At 40.7% G+C, this 14,558-nt stretch overlaps 1 protein-coding gene across 7 annotated transcripts in view; it reads right to left on the bottom strand.

Moving 5' to 3' along the window:
- Positions 1 to 14,558, bottom strand: part of MIA2 (MIA SH3 domain ER export factor 2) — a 41,980-nt gene extending 27,422 nt beyond the window's left edge. For 3 of the 7 annotated variants that reach the window (XM_040601912.1, XM_040601911.1, XM_040601914.1), the window contains exons 1-12: positions 14,482 to 14,542; positions 14,259 to 14,396; positions 12,667 to 12,800; positions 11,273 to 11,359; positions 9,785 to 10,946; positions 7,598 to 7,813; positions 7,371 to 7,468; positions 4,152 to 4,283; positions 1,587 to 1,608; positions 1,375 to 1,463; positions 904 to 975; positions 105 to 215 (exon numbers count right to left, since the gene is read on the bottom strand). In XM_040601912.1, the coding sequence (XP_040457846.1) occupies positions 105 to 215; positions 904 to 975; positions 1,375 to 1,463; positions 1,587 to 1,608; positions 4,152 to 4,283; positions 7,371 to 7,468; positions 7,598 to 7,813; positions 9,785 to 10,946; positions 11,273 to 11,359; positions 12,667 to 12,800; positions 14,259 to 14,396; positions 14,482 to 14,503 (2,283 nt within the window). In that variant the 5' untranslated portion in view covers positions 14,504 to 14,542. Of the gene's footprint in view, positions 1 to 104; positions 216 to 903; positions 976 to 1,374; positions 1,464 to 1,586; positions 1,609 to 4,151; positions 4,284 to 5,130; positions 5,302 to 5,820; positions 5,987 to 7,370; positions 7,469 to 7,597; positions 7,814 to 9,784; positions 10,947 to 11,272; positions 11,360 to 12,666; positions 12,801 to 14,258; positions 14,397 to 14,481 lie in introns of those variants that run through there. The other 4 variants (XM_040601913.1, XM_040601915.1, XM_040601917.1 and 1 more) reach the window with 4 other exon arrangements.

Below are 14,558 nucleotides of genomic sequence, written 5' to 3'. Positions count from 1 at the left end.
AAATCAGTAAAAAAAACCCTTTTCTTCTCTGGTGTATTTTCCTTTATGGGTGTCATTTTTCTAATATGCTACAGGCAGTATGACAGGACTCTATTTATTCTTACCAAGTTATCATTTTCTGATTGCTTAGATTTTTCTTCTTCCAGTTCTTTTTCTAGATTTTCGATTTCTTGGTTGAGTTCCGAGTTTGACTTGTTCAGTTTCTCATGCATTTCCTGAATCAAGTTGTTTTGACAGTTAACATAAAACATTTGACATTAATTATATATGAAGACAAGTACGTCTTAAATATGACAGCAACGTAAGTTTAACAAATTTCACCTTATCAAGGATAAATCTCAAAGTACTCTAGAGACTCTTGCATGCTAACAAAACCTGTACAGGATCTGAGGTGCAGAATGAAATCTATTTGGGGTTTTGTTACAAACATTTTATAAAGCCCATTAGGTATTTGATTCAATTTTCCAGAAATCTTTTACAAATCTGTTCTCAGTTTGAGGGATATAAACAATGTAGTGGTAGATTTTGTTTACAATTATGTTCCAGTAGCCTATAAAATATATTTGAATTAAATGTGATGTGAGAAAAAAATACTCCATGCACTATTCACTCTCCTAGAAACAGGAACAATTTACTTTCTAGAAAATGAAATACTGTCTAATATACCATTTGCTCTAATATCAATCACTTTTAATGTAATTGTTACAAAGCCATCTCAATTTAAATGCCTCACTTCTGTATCATTTTCAGTAACTCAGGACTAAAGTAACAATGCTCTCAATGAAAACAATTAAGGTTTTGGGGTTTTGTTGGTTTTGGTGTGATTTTTTTTAATAGTGGCAGCATTTTCCCAAAGTACTGCCTTAAATGGTAGAAATTAATAATTTGCACTTATCTTTTTACCTCAAAAAAAGATGTGTCTGTTGATTCTCTCATAACATTACCATCCTTCAGAGACAATTCTAAATCTTCAAACTGAAAAGGAAATACCTTACGTCAGAATGTACGTAAAGAACTGCTTAAATAATAGCATTAATTCATGATGCTCTAGTCTGAAACATAGCCACCATCTAAACATTCACAAATGCTCCTTGCTGGAAATCAGGAAAGCCTTAGCCCTAGTAGGTTATTCCAGTGACATAAAGCAAAGACATTTTAAAATTGCTTCCAGTGAAATATATCATATTATGAGTTAAAGGTAGAGCCTGCTAACACCTTGGTGCACTTAAAGGCACTGACAGGAAGAAGCAGTTAAAGAACAATTTTAAAAGCTTTTAAAGATCTTACTTTTAGATAAGTGTAGTATTTTAAATACTTGATAAATAGAACCGTTTTCTGTGACACATCTGAAAGCAATTAAGTGAGGACCATTACCTCTTTTTTGCAAAGGCTGAGTTTTTCAAGAATTTTGCATTTGTCTTCAACTAGTTCAGCAATTTTATTGGCAAGCTGTTTTTCCCTTCCTAAAAAAAAGGCAGACAGTTAAGTGTTGCAACATCCAAATAATTAAAAGAAGAAAAAAAAAAAAGAAGAAAAAAAAGAAGAAAGTCATACTCCAAATAAACAGTATAAAAAAATACGCTTACCTACATAAAGTCGACTTCTAACCTGAAATAAAAAGAATAAATACTGAAAACATCTGGTCAATTACTCTTGCGTAGTATCTGAAAACTAATCTTTTAAGCTGTGGTTCCATATCAGTTTAACCATGAAACTTAAATGCAGTATATATAAATACAGGCTGCTGTTAAAAATGAGCAATTGCATCCTCTGCTCTTATTCCCTCCATGGCTGTGTGTTTACCCTGTCCTTCTCCCACTCTAATTAAAGAGAAAGAAGAAGGGAAAGGAGGTTAGTTTTCACCTGGATCACTTTGACAACACACCTCTGTATAGTAATCACATAACCGTGAGTGCCAACACAAGGTGCTAGTGGATATGCACAGCCAAAAGATAACAGAAGGGGAGGGAGGGGGGAGCTCCACAAGCCAGCTCAGATGTAACTTCCTATAAAGACACAAACCCCCCCCCCCCCCAATACATTATAAACACAACAGAGCAGCAGTAAGGGTACTACTTGATGGGCACCCTGCCCAGATGCAACTCAGTGGGAATTGCCAAATCAGCAACTGCCACGTGGGGTCTAGTGCCCTAGAATCAAAATCTAACCAACTGTGGGATAGAATTGTCACAAATGGCCTGGACAACGTGACAGACGCAGAACTTGGCTGAACCCACACAAAATTTACAACACAGCATTCCTCTCAAGGCTGGGCCAGGATCATGTGCCGAACATACAATGGGTCCCTCAGATTTTCCCTGTTTCTTCCTCATCTAAAACCATGGTAAGGCCAGGGAGTCCAAGTAATAGAAAAGGGAGGAGAAAGAAGCCAAACCAAGCCCCATTAGTTTTGAGTAAGTAACCACTAGTTCTTCAAAGAGCAGTCAGTGTAGTTTTAAGAACGGATGACTGAAAAACCTATCATTAATATCTTATCTAATGCCTCGGTCACATGTGCAGGAAGAAAACAATACTAGGGGTACTGCTTGACTTATTTCAGCTGAAATGCCTCTTTCATACCACCTAGAAGGATGCTGCTAGAAAACAGAAGGAATGACCCGAATTACAGGTACATTAACTTATACAAATCCCCTTCCAAACAATCTGAATTGCTGCTGCAGAATAAGGTGGCATTTTTCCAGATCTGAGTTGATGTCAGAACCCTAAAAATGCAGTTGCTCATATCTAAAAAACTAAACAGCTACACAACCTATCTTCAAACATGAGCATCATTACACCAAGCACCAAAATCACATTCTGTCTATTAACAAGTACATAAAAACTGGGGAGAAATTCAGAATACTGAATTATGGACAGTGACCCCATTTCGTTAGTAAGGAGAGTAGGTAGGCAGCTGTTATTACGCAGATCCTTACTTACTCACAATAGAAGACAACCCTTACCTCAAAAAACATAATCTGATTTGTGCATTAAAAGGTTTCAGTACCGTGTTTCACAAAGTCATCAGCTTAGTACTCACCAACAGCACACAGTAAATTGGTTCACTGTTCCAATAAACAGAAACAAGGTCACTGTTCAAAGTTTTAAAAGGTCTCCCTTGATGGGAATCCATCTGGATTGCTTTTGCTTAAAATTACCTTGAAAGACCTGAGCTGGCCTGGCTATAGCCAGGGTAGTCACAGAGACATCAATACACACATCAATACACACGCCCTAGGGAAGACCTCTATACCCCGTGAAAATAATTTAAGGCTGACTTTGAAAGCCTGGTGTAGAAATTACAAAGGGACAGAAAAAAGAAGCCTTACTACAGTGAGTTTCATTGCATTTCCTCTAACGACAAGTCAGTCGGTACACCTCCAAGCACCTACTGTCTTGACAAAACTGACTACTTCTCAATTTCTCTTTTAGAGGGGTTCTAAACTCCATCACAACAGATTTAAAATGCTGAAACAGTATATATCTCGAACAAAATACCAACTTCAATTCAAACCATTAATGCACTCTACACAATCTGCATGTAATCTGAACACTTACTGTGCTGGTTTTGGCTGGGACAGAGTTAATTTTCTTCATAGTAGCTAGTATGGGCTGCGTTTTGGGTTTGTGCTGAAAACAGTGTTGACAATTCAGGGATGTTTTCATTACTGCTGAGCAGTGCTTACACAGAATCAAGGCCTTTTCTGCTTCCCACACCACCCCTCCAGAAAGTAGGCCAGGGGTGCACAAGAAGCTGGGAGGAGGCACGGCTGGGACAGCCGACCCCAACCGAGCAACCTGATATACCATATGACGGCACACTCAGCATGTAACGCTGAGGGAAAAAGAAAGGAGGTGCCACGTTTGAAGTTGTCTCATTTGTCTTCCCAAGCAACTATTAGCTGTGATGAAGCCCTGCTTTCCTGCAGATGGCTGAGCACATGCCTGCCAACGGGAAGTGGTGAATGAATTCCTTGTTTTGTTTTGCTTTGCTTGCACATGCAGCTTTTGCTTTACCTATTAAGCTGTCTTTATCTCAACCCACAAGTTTTCTCACTTTTCTGATTATCTCCCCCATCCTGATGCAGGGGGAGTGAGCCAGCAGCTGCGTGGTCCTTAGCTGCCAGCTGCAGTTAAACCATGACACTTACTGACTGGTAACTTCTATACAGGAACAAGAGAATTGTAAAGGCTCCAACAATGCCAGCACAAATCACTATTTCCCACGGGAAACCGTACAGATCAGGACCAGGTCTCATGTCTTCAGGGAGTGAAGCCACAGCCTGAAAAACAACGTAAAAAGCTTCAACTAAAGGAAAACAGGTTAATATTTTCAACAGAAACAGACATTAAATGTTGACTTGGTTTACTTCCAAGGCTTGCACATTTTTTTCCTCAGAACTCTGAGAAAATGGTTAACATAAGCCCTTGATTTTTAAATTATATGTTTACCAAGTGAAGAAAAAAAAAGAAAATAATAGTTCCAGTAAGATATGATGATGACTAGATAAGGCTCTGAAAACTTTTCCTTCAGAACCTAACACCTACGGTAAATTCTCCAGTGAGTTGTCTACATGTTTCACTGTTGGAAGAATCAACGCTAATAAGAATTTTATGATTTACTGGTAAAAAAATCTGCTCAACCAAGTTCAGTATGCTGGGTTTGTACGAACACAGTTAATGCTTCAACACATTTTAAACACTTAAATAACTCAGGTTCTATTTGCAAACGGATGCCACTACTTACTCAAAGATATAACCTGCTGAATGCAGCTCACGTACTACGTGTGCCCTCTGTTTAAGAACGTGTTACTGTGCAGCAAAGCCTTAATCTTGATTTCTTTAATAAACCGGTCAGGCAGCCCCCATCTCAGGCCAAGAGGGGTGTGCGTGCGTGTGCCATCAGGGAGCCTTCGTGCCACCGCTTTGCCTTTTAGAGACCCCCATTATTCTCGACCCAGCGGCCACAGCTTCAGCAGGACGGGCGCGGCCCGGCCCCCCGGCCCCGCCACAGGCCGGTGCGGGCCGCTTCCCTCAGGCCCCAGCCCCTCGCCGCCCCCCGCAGCGCCGTTTCCCCCAACGCCGCTGCACAAGCCGCCGGCCCCGGGCGGAGGCGGGTCCCGCACTCACCCTGCGAGCCCCTTCCAAGACCCAGCCGCAGTAGCGCTGCGCGCTCTCCCGCAGGCCAAGCCAGAGGCTGGCGGTGGCAACGTCCAAAGCATCGCCGCGGCCGCCGGCAGCCATCTTACCGCGGGCGGCCGCCCCGGCCCTCCGCCGCGCGGCCCCTTCCGCCTCGCCGCTTGACAACCGGCCTGTACCACTGCCGCCGGGCGGGGGGGGTGCGAACCACGGAGGGGGGGAACAGCGCGGGCACAGGTGGGAGCGGCCGGGGGGGCCCGAAGGGGGCGGCGGGCTGTACCACTGCCACAGGAGTGGGGGCGCAACACCACCACCGGCGGGAGGGAGTGGGAGATACCACCGCCGGGGGAGGTGTAAGTGCCATGGCGGCAGCGGGCCGCAGGCCTCACCGCTCCTCCTCGGCCCGGGGAGCGGGGTGCCTCCGGGCGCGGCTCCGAGCTCCAGAGCCGACGGGGCAGCCGGGCTCGCAGGGGTGCCCTCCCCGGGGCAGCCCGGCGGCTCTGGGCTCTCCCGCACCTCTCCCGCCAGACTTTGCCTTCGCGTCACGGCCGCAGGCGGGAAGAACCGGCCGCTCCCCTCGGCGAACGCACGGCTCCGGCCCCCGCCCGCCGCACCGACGGGGCCCCGCTGGCCGCGGACCTGCCCCCGCTCCCCGTCGGCGTTCTGCGCGGGGAAACTCACCTCCCCGCTGGAGCCTGCTGCGTCCATCCGCACCCGCGTCTTTACAGAAATAAAACTCTTGAGGGCTAGACTCCCGGGGAGAGGCCTGGCTCCGGCCGGGGAGACGTGCCGCCTGGCCGCCCTGTGCCCACACCGGGAGCCGGCGCCGCCATTCGCCCGGCGGGGGGGCGGGGAGGGCAACAGGTGGGTGAAGGACCGGCGGCCGCTTGCGCAAGTGCCTTGTGTACGTGCGCAGCCGGTACCGCGCCCCACGGCCGCCGGGCTACCGCGCCTCACGCTCGGGGCAGTTCAATATAATTTAAACTAGATTTCTTCAGCTGAGTTTGTTACAAATCCATCGTACCGGAGCTGCTGATACACAAATGCACGGGAAGATGCGAGGAACGGTAGCTGCAATGCCACCTGGCAATGGGTTCTTTATCATCTCATTCACCAGGACTGTTTTTGTATTATTTTTTTCCATAACTATTTTTCCACATGCACCCTTTTCCCCCCCAACATACACTAATTCTATTTTTGAAGTGCAAGGTGAGCGACTTGCCTGCAAAGCTGGTACCAACTAAGAGACAATGATGGGCAGAATGCAAGTGCCTTTTTTGGCCGTATCAAACAATACAAGAATGATTTTGGCCATACGGTGAACTATCAATGAGCATTGAAATCCAGTCTGGTTCATGAGAGGGGGAAAAAAATAATCCTTCAGTTTTCCTGTCCTAGGCTGCAATTTAGCAGCATTTACATTTAGCATTTACATAGCCAGAGTCTATGTAAGTACACTGGAAATCGGGAACAAACGTATGTGGTTCTTAAACATCATTTATCCAATCTAAACAAAGTTAAACCAAAGTACCAAAATTAATGAATTTTACCATATACCACTTCACCTGACATTACTCTTCAGTTTAGAGGGGACAGTGCAACAACATCTACCTTTTCTCACATTCCTGTGGCCACATTGTTGCCTATGCAGTTATGTCCAGTACGGTCCACCTTCACTCTGTTCCTACATTTTGATACTTAAAGACATCCCCATAGCAATCATAATCCCATTTTGTATCTTACATATTTGCTTAGAAAATTATTTTTTAAATGCAACTATGAACTATGGGAATATTTGGGAATCAAGGTTTTGAAATTACCTTTTAATGGAAGTATTCTGGTTATTTTACCTATTTAACACAAACTTTCTAAGTCCAAGCAAATTTAGCCAGTACTGTTATGGGAACTAGAGGGAGCTGCGAGTTTCATGTAAAAAACCCACACCAAATGCTGGTATTTTGACCACAAAAGTGTTTTCCTGGCTGTTCTGTAAAAAAAACCCAGCACGCTAAGCTCATCAGATACTGCAGTGCAAACACTAGAGGCAGATGAACAGTAGCTAACCTGACATTTTCTTATTCTATCTCATTTAGGTTCTCAGATACCCTCAGAAGTAAGGGGAAGGGGTTTTTTTCCTTTCTTTTTCTAGGGGCACTTTGTTGCAGAACACAACCAATAACTGGCTTAATTTTGCACTAATGTCAACATTGTATCACATAAAGAACTCTTACCTTTTTGATAATACTTGCGAATGCTGAAAATACAGATTTTATTGATTCCCTGATCTCAAGAGCATTTAAGCAGAGAAGTATCTGATATATCCAGCCTCCTGGTTTGTTCATAAGGGAGGGAAAAAAAAAAAAAAAAAAGGTTTTACATTACAATTGTCAATATAATTCCAACCTTCTTTTTAAGATTGCAAGTTTATTTTCCTTAAAATTAAGAAACTTAAACTTACCATTACTTGGAACATAGTTCTGGATGGCATCTGAGAAAGGCTTTTTGACATCAAATGGGAAGTCAGCTACTGAACTGTCCATTTTTTCTTCAGAATTTACTGCAAGAATTGCTATTGCTTTTGAGTGTTGGTCGCTGTCACAGTCCTTGTCTGCAGCTGCATTCATTTCATACTCCTCTGGTGTTTCTTCTAGCAGCTTTCTTCTAGTGCCTATTCCTGCAAATAATTGTGAAAGGAAGTCATGTTTATTTTCAAAGGATTCAACTTACATGCTTTTATAAGATATTAACCTCTACAGAGGTTTTTATTTTTATCTTCCTCAACTTAAAGCCAAACACTGGACTGTTACATTGGAGTAAAAATATGCTATGCATTTATGATTGAAGAAATGCTTGTTCAAACAAACTGGAAAAAGCTTTACAAAAAGAACAATTAAAAATGTGATGTAGGATTAAGGATTAACAACTTTCCACAGTCTAACAGAATAGTCTTATTTTACTATATCACATGTAATTTTTGTATTTCTTTCTAAGATCTGGATTAGGACTGTCCTCTGACCCATTCTTTGGTACCAGAAGCTCACGTTGGGAGCATGAATCTTCCTGTGTTATTTCTGCTTCATCTTCCTGATGTTGCATGTTTATAGGAATTTTTTCAGTTTGTAGCTTCTCTCCTGAGAGGCAAGAGCACCAAGTGTTGTCCTGTCCTTTACTAATCTGGTAGATTTTGTTGGGTTTTGGTTTGTTGTTTGTTTGTTTGTTTTTTTAATTTTTATTCTGTTATTTTGCACTGCCAGCTGAAGAGAAAGATGATTCTTTTTGGAGGTATAACTGTCACCTCATTCATTATGTTTGGCTTCAGTTTCTTTTCATAATAGTATTTTATTGAGGCTTAAATTGAGGCCTTTTTTATTATTATTATGGAAGCTTAGCTCTTCTATTGTCAGCAAGCAAGTTTTACCTTCCATTCTGAAACTCTGTAATTCTCCAAGTGACCAGTTTCTTCAGAAGTTTTGGTGCCTGTTAAACTGAAGCCACTAGATGAGGGGTAAGGAGAGAAATGTTGGTCTGCAATCAGTTCTTGGGACTCCTCAGATTTCTGATCCTGTTCATCATTCAAAATATCCTGACTGAAATCTTTGATGATGTTTTCATAAAACCCTAGTGGGTCGTTTTTGTTCCCTGGTTAGTGAATTTTCTCTTTTATGTCATCATCCATTTTGAACTGGCTTTTTGATACTGAATTTTGATCTGTGTCACATCATTTGACTCGTTCTCAGATGTTTCCAAAGTAAGACTTTGTTCGCTGTCACATGGGTCTTCTCGATGCCCAGATGATTATCTGCAGTTCCTGGTAGTTCCCTATAACTTGGTAATTTGTTTTCTGAATTTAGAGGTTCTTGTATACAAGTGTTGAGGTTATTTTGTTCTTTTTGCACTGTTTCAACTGTTTCCATTTTTTATTCTCCCTGCAGATGAGGTATAATTTCCACTGTATTTTCAAAATTCAATTTTGAAGGTAAATATAGAGAATCTTTGGAGACAGAGTCATTATAATAACCTTTTATATTGGTGTTTTCCTGACCTTCACTACTCTTAGAAACATCATCTTTAGCACTGGAGTAACTAAACAAGGGTACATGCTGTCTTTGAGATACTTCAGGTTGCACTAGTGTTTCAACAGATAAAATCTGGAAGCATCACTATTACTAATTTGACAAAATGTTTTGCTTTTCCATGACTGCATTCATTATTTTGCACAGCTAGTGAGGAAAACATTGCTTTCTTGGATTGCACCCTCATCTTTTCAGACAACTGCTCGCTAACTCTCTGATTTACTTGTTATTATTTCCTTGTAATATTTCATCGTGGTTTTCAGTTTGAGGGGCTTCTTCACTTAAAAAATATCTTTTTTTTTTATCATAATCTTGCAAATTCTGCACTTGGTCTTTTTTGGCTGTTGAATTCTGAAACTCTGTCTGCAAAATGACTAAAAGAGAAGAAATGGTTCTGTTCTTCAGCTATGTCAGGATTTTCTTCTGTATTTTTTGTGTCTGAGGGATCACAGTTTTGAGGTGGGCTAGGAGAAGAAGAAATATGATCTGTTGCAATTGATTATGTGCCTGTTGATTATCATACTTGTCCATGTTATAATTAATAAAACTATTAGAGGTATTTGTATACCAACCTGAATGGTCATGTCTGCTGTCTGACTCCTGGTTTCTCTTTTTCGCTTCAGTGTTTTCCAGCAGTTGGCTTTTTGATACAAAGTCTTGTTCTGAACTTTGAGGTTCTATTGGCTTCTCTTTGTCACCTGTTAGTATATCAAAAGAGGATTCTCCGCTACTTGACATGCTTTTGGTGTCTTTAAGGGTATGCACACATGCTGGTATCTCCCCAGGATTTGGCATGTTACTGTTTGAATCTGTTATTTCTTGTGCATTCTTCTCTTCATCTTCTTCATCTGTCACTGCTTTAACCATCTCTTTTGATTCTTTGTCCATGTGCGATTCTTCCTGGTCTGTAGTCTGCACTTCTTCACCCTTATTTGCTTCATCCTCTGTTTCTCTGCTTTGCTGGTCTCCCATTGCAATTGTATCTTTCTCAGCATGGCCAAAATTAAGAATATTAGTTAAATCCAAATTAAACCAATTCAGTTTGGATTCTTGGCTTTCGCTCTTTTCTCCTTCTGTCAGTAACTCTGTGACTGTTGTTTCCTGTTCATTATTGGAGTGTCCAGGCACACCAGAAACATCACTGATTGGTGATTCATTTTTTTCTGATGCCAAACCAATGTCTACATTTTTGTCAGCAAAATACAGAAGGTCTGTCAATCCACCTTGAAACCAAACAGATGCTGGGGGTTCTTGTTCCTCCTTGTCATTTGGCTCCTGTAAGTCATTTTCAGCAGTTACCAATATTTTTCTGCCTCGGTATGTATTTTCTTCCAAAGATTCAGTAATGGCTGTTAAGGGCTCTTCATCGCTTTTACTTCCCATGGTAAACCATCCTGCAATCCAACTGGACTGAGCTGGAATGGTCTCTAGTGGGAGACTGTTTTGCATTTCTTGCTCTTCGGTATCATCTTTTCTGTTCTCATTTTTTCTAACCAACTTTTTGCTTGCCGACTCCTCCTGAGTGTGAGATTCTGTGGAATCATTTTCAGAAACCGATTCAGCTCTTTCTTCCTTTTGCATGGAGTCTTTTGTATGTTTGAAGAGTTCATCTTCCTGCAGCTTTGATTTGGCATCAGATGATGAATATTCTCTTTCTTTGTTGTGACCATGTGATGTGCTATCTTCATTTTCAAGAGTGTACTTATCTCCGTGAAGACAAAGGAAATCAGTTTCCTAAAAGAACAATATTAACTTTTAAAATGTCTTCATGTGTAATTTTCTACAGTACTGTGTAGCACAGCATTATATCTTTATTCTCTTTCTGTGTAGTTACATGTGTGTGCAGCTTTACATAAGGGACTGGAAGTAATTATATTATTCCTAATGGTTCTATAAAAATTATTTTAGAGGACAATAAACATGTAAATGGAACAATAATGAAAAAAATATGGTTTGAATTATCTGAAATAAAATATGCATCGACACTTGAATTTCTAACTGAATATTAAAATTTTCAGCTGCTGTGAACTACATTGGAAAATCTGGTGATGTTGGTTTACCCTAGTGAGCACTTCAACTTCTTCCACGATAAAAACTTCCTCAACCTTCACAGCATCTTTTGGGAAATATCCAAAATCCTTTCCTTTCTGTAAAAAATATAAAAGGAATGAGAGTATTTAAACTTCAGTGATACGTTAGTGCTTGCATATGTTCTAGAAAAGTACAAATAATAAGTTTCTAGGGCTTCCCCCTACCCCTTCATTTTGTTTGGTCAAAAGATTGATTTATTTTTTCTTCAAAAAAGTGTTCCATTTGCCGTGTCAGAGAGCAAGGGAAAGTATATTACTCCATCCTGTTATTTTCTGTATTATTTTTATGAAGAAGTCTTTGTGCAGAACCAAACCAGTAGCCTTAACACTGCTGCAACTGAAGTCAGTGTTGTGTGCACAGGTGGTGTCCACCAGCTCCTACTAAAATTGGCTGCAAATTTCCCATTGAGTCCACTGGGAGAAAAATTGTGCCTTAATAATTAATGGCCCATAATAAGTTACGAGAAAAGTAGGTTATGAAATTCAGGTAAGAGGCCAGCTGAAGAGAAAACGGCGAAAAAAAGATGGCAATTATATACAAAATAATGCACATGTTGATGGTAATGCCCAAAAGAATCAAGTAAGGTTCAGTCTGACTAAGAAGTCAACCACTGGCTTTACACCAAAGCATTGTACATAGCCTTTAATGGAGCAATACATCTTGGAAAGCAAGAAAGAGTGAGGTACCTGCAAAATTACTCTTGGATGAAAAATGGAAGACAGAATTTCACTGTTAAACAATAAATGTGATAGATCTTTTACCAAAAAAAAAAAAAAAAGCCTGCCAGTATCTTCTGGTTTTGAACCACTTGCACCGTTTTATTAGCAGTTGGATTTGGATCAGCGTATCTGTTCCTTCTTAGATATAACATAACCACATGGCTGTTGTAACTACATTGCCAGTTGTTCCAAATCAAATACGTGTGGTAACCTCTCTGGGAACTTTTGCTGGGCACTGAACTGTGAAGTCAGGTCCCAATACTGGATTGCTGATTAAACAACTGTAAAACCTTCTTACCCAAAGACCCTTACCTACCCATAGGTAGGTACCTGACCTGATAGACCTGTGTGTTTTTAAGGGAACCAGATGAAATCATTATAGCCAAATCACTAGATGAGGGAGACTGGAAACTTGGATTGTGATCTTGACTTTGCCGCTCTGTGAATGATCTTTGCCAAGGTTTGATTTTTCTTTTCTATGTGAAGATAATAACCCATCTCCCAAGCACTGTGTTGATCCATGACTGGCTAATATTACAAAAAGAGATGGAAGATCTCTGGAAGCAAGCAAACTGCAGTTGTTATGCTATTATTACGCTATCTAAATTATTTATGGCAAAAGTCTTTCAGATTGAAGTACTTACACTTCCTGTCCACAAGTTTTCATTTTTCCTTGAAAGTTTGGAGTATACCATTATCTCTTCCCCTGTTTTGAAGTTAAGATACCGGCAGTCAGGCCCTAAGTAGTCTGTAGTGGCTTGAACTCTGCTCATTGCCGCTGCAATATCATGTGGAAAGAAAGAAAGAAAGAAAGTATAGCAACCATTTTGTCTGAAGTCCGATAGGTTACTGAGGAAGTCTGATATATAAAAATACATTAAAATGTTTGTTAATACACCAATATGTGCTTTGTTTTGATACTAATCCATTTATATCATCGAGTGGAAAACAACGAATGGAAAAAGCAGCCCTGTCCTGTTTTCTTTCTTGTTTGCTACAGGCATCAAGGAGAAAAGGCCTTGTTCTATACGGGCACTTCCCAGTCCTCACTCAGCCAAGCTTTCAATGCTGAGATGCCTGTGGAGAATTAGCAAGTTCAACTACTAAAGCCAGATCTAAACAACTAAGAGATATTTCCCAGGGATATTTATAGTTGTCTGATTTAGAGAGTCTTAAGTTAACTCTAGTAATTATTTTAGGGATGTTGTCCTCCCTTTTGAATATATTTATCTTATGGAGACAATAGGTAAGTTTAAGCAATATAAACCTTAAACACACTGTCAAAACCAAAGTTTCCAATTCAATTTGAATGACTTTAAATTCTCTGTCTCCGCCCCTTTCTCCCCACCGAAACCACTACTGATGTGCTCTGGGCAGTCTGGAGCCTGTTCCACAAAAAGAGACACCTCTGCGCATCCAGAACCTGCCGAGGTCAGTGTGGTTCCACCAGGATAACGAAGATCAGAGGAAATCTAAGGTCTCTCCTACTTCAGGACAAGCTACCCGCATTGAAAGTGCAACAAGTAAGGCTGCCAGACTGATGGAGGCAGCTTAGAAACAGCTTCAATTACATATGCTTACGACAGGTATCACAATGGTAATCAATGGATAATAAATGGCGCATTATTTATTGCTGCCCACTTGTGATTCAGTGGCTCCGCTTGCTGCAGAGATATTTACTCCACAGGAATTCCATAACTAGTTACAGCTCTTACTGCATGGCAAAGAAGAAAAAATAAGTAAAGGGGAAATATTAACAGGGCCTTTTGTAGGAAGGATTACCAAAAACTGAGACCAAACAGTTTGCTTACAGTAGAAAAACCCAGAGTTTTACTGAATGGGCTCTGAATGTACTAAAGCCACAAGACATATAGTCTTCTTTCTCAGTTTGTAACCTACTATTTTTTTTAATTCCTTTTGTACCTGTAAAGAATGAGTTAAAACTACTTTAAAGCTGCTTTACACTGCCAGTTTTGAGGAAACCTCAGAAAAACTAGCTGTTCAAGAGTATTACTGAACTTTGGTCTTTACATACTTACACAATGCGATCCAGCAAGTATTTTTTTCTTTCTGTTTGAAAACTTCAAGCCAATTGCTCATAAACTTAGTATATTGACAACAAATATTTTCTATGGCTACTCATTTTCAGTCTGTTTCATTGCTAATTTTGACATTATGATTTGTAATAGCTGCACATACACCATAGACTCCTTTTGAAAAAAACTTTGTTACTTACTCTCACATTCCCGATCACCACACTTCTTCCATTCTGAAAGTACCTTTGTACAGTGCAGACTTGTTGAAAATGAAATTACTAGCAGCAAAATTCTCTGATCCAAGATCCTTGACATTTTAAACCTAGAACACACTGAAACTGTAGAAATTGCATCTATGTGCGATTAGCAAGAATTTTCTACTTAATTTTTCTTAGCTTAACAAAACATTGCAAAGAAACTTACAATCCCGTTTTCCTTCTCTCATCCGCTTAAACAGAACTATGCTAACCTGCTAACAATCTGCACAGTCAGGTGTCCTG

The sequence above is a fragment of the Falco naumanni genome, chromosome 7 (assembly GCF_017639655.2).
Source record: "Falco naumanni isolate bFalNau1 chromosome 7, bFalNau1.pat, whole genome shotgun sequence".
NCBI classification, from domain to species: Eukaryota; Metazoa; Chordata; class Aves; order Falconiformes; family Falconidae; genus Falco; species Falco naumanni.
Note: the sequence above shows the minus strand (reverse complement) of the source record. Positions and strands in the feature narration are given on the sequence as shown.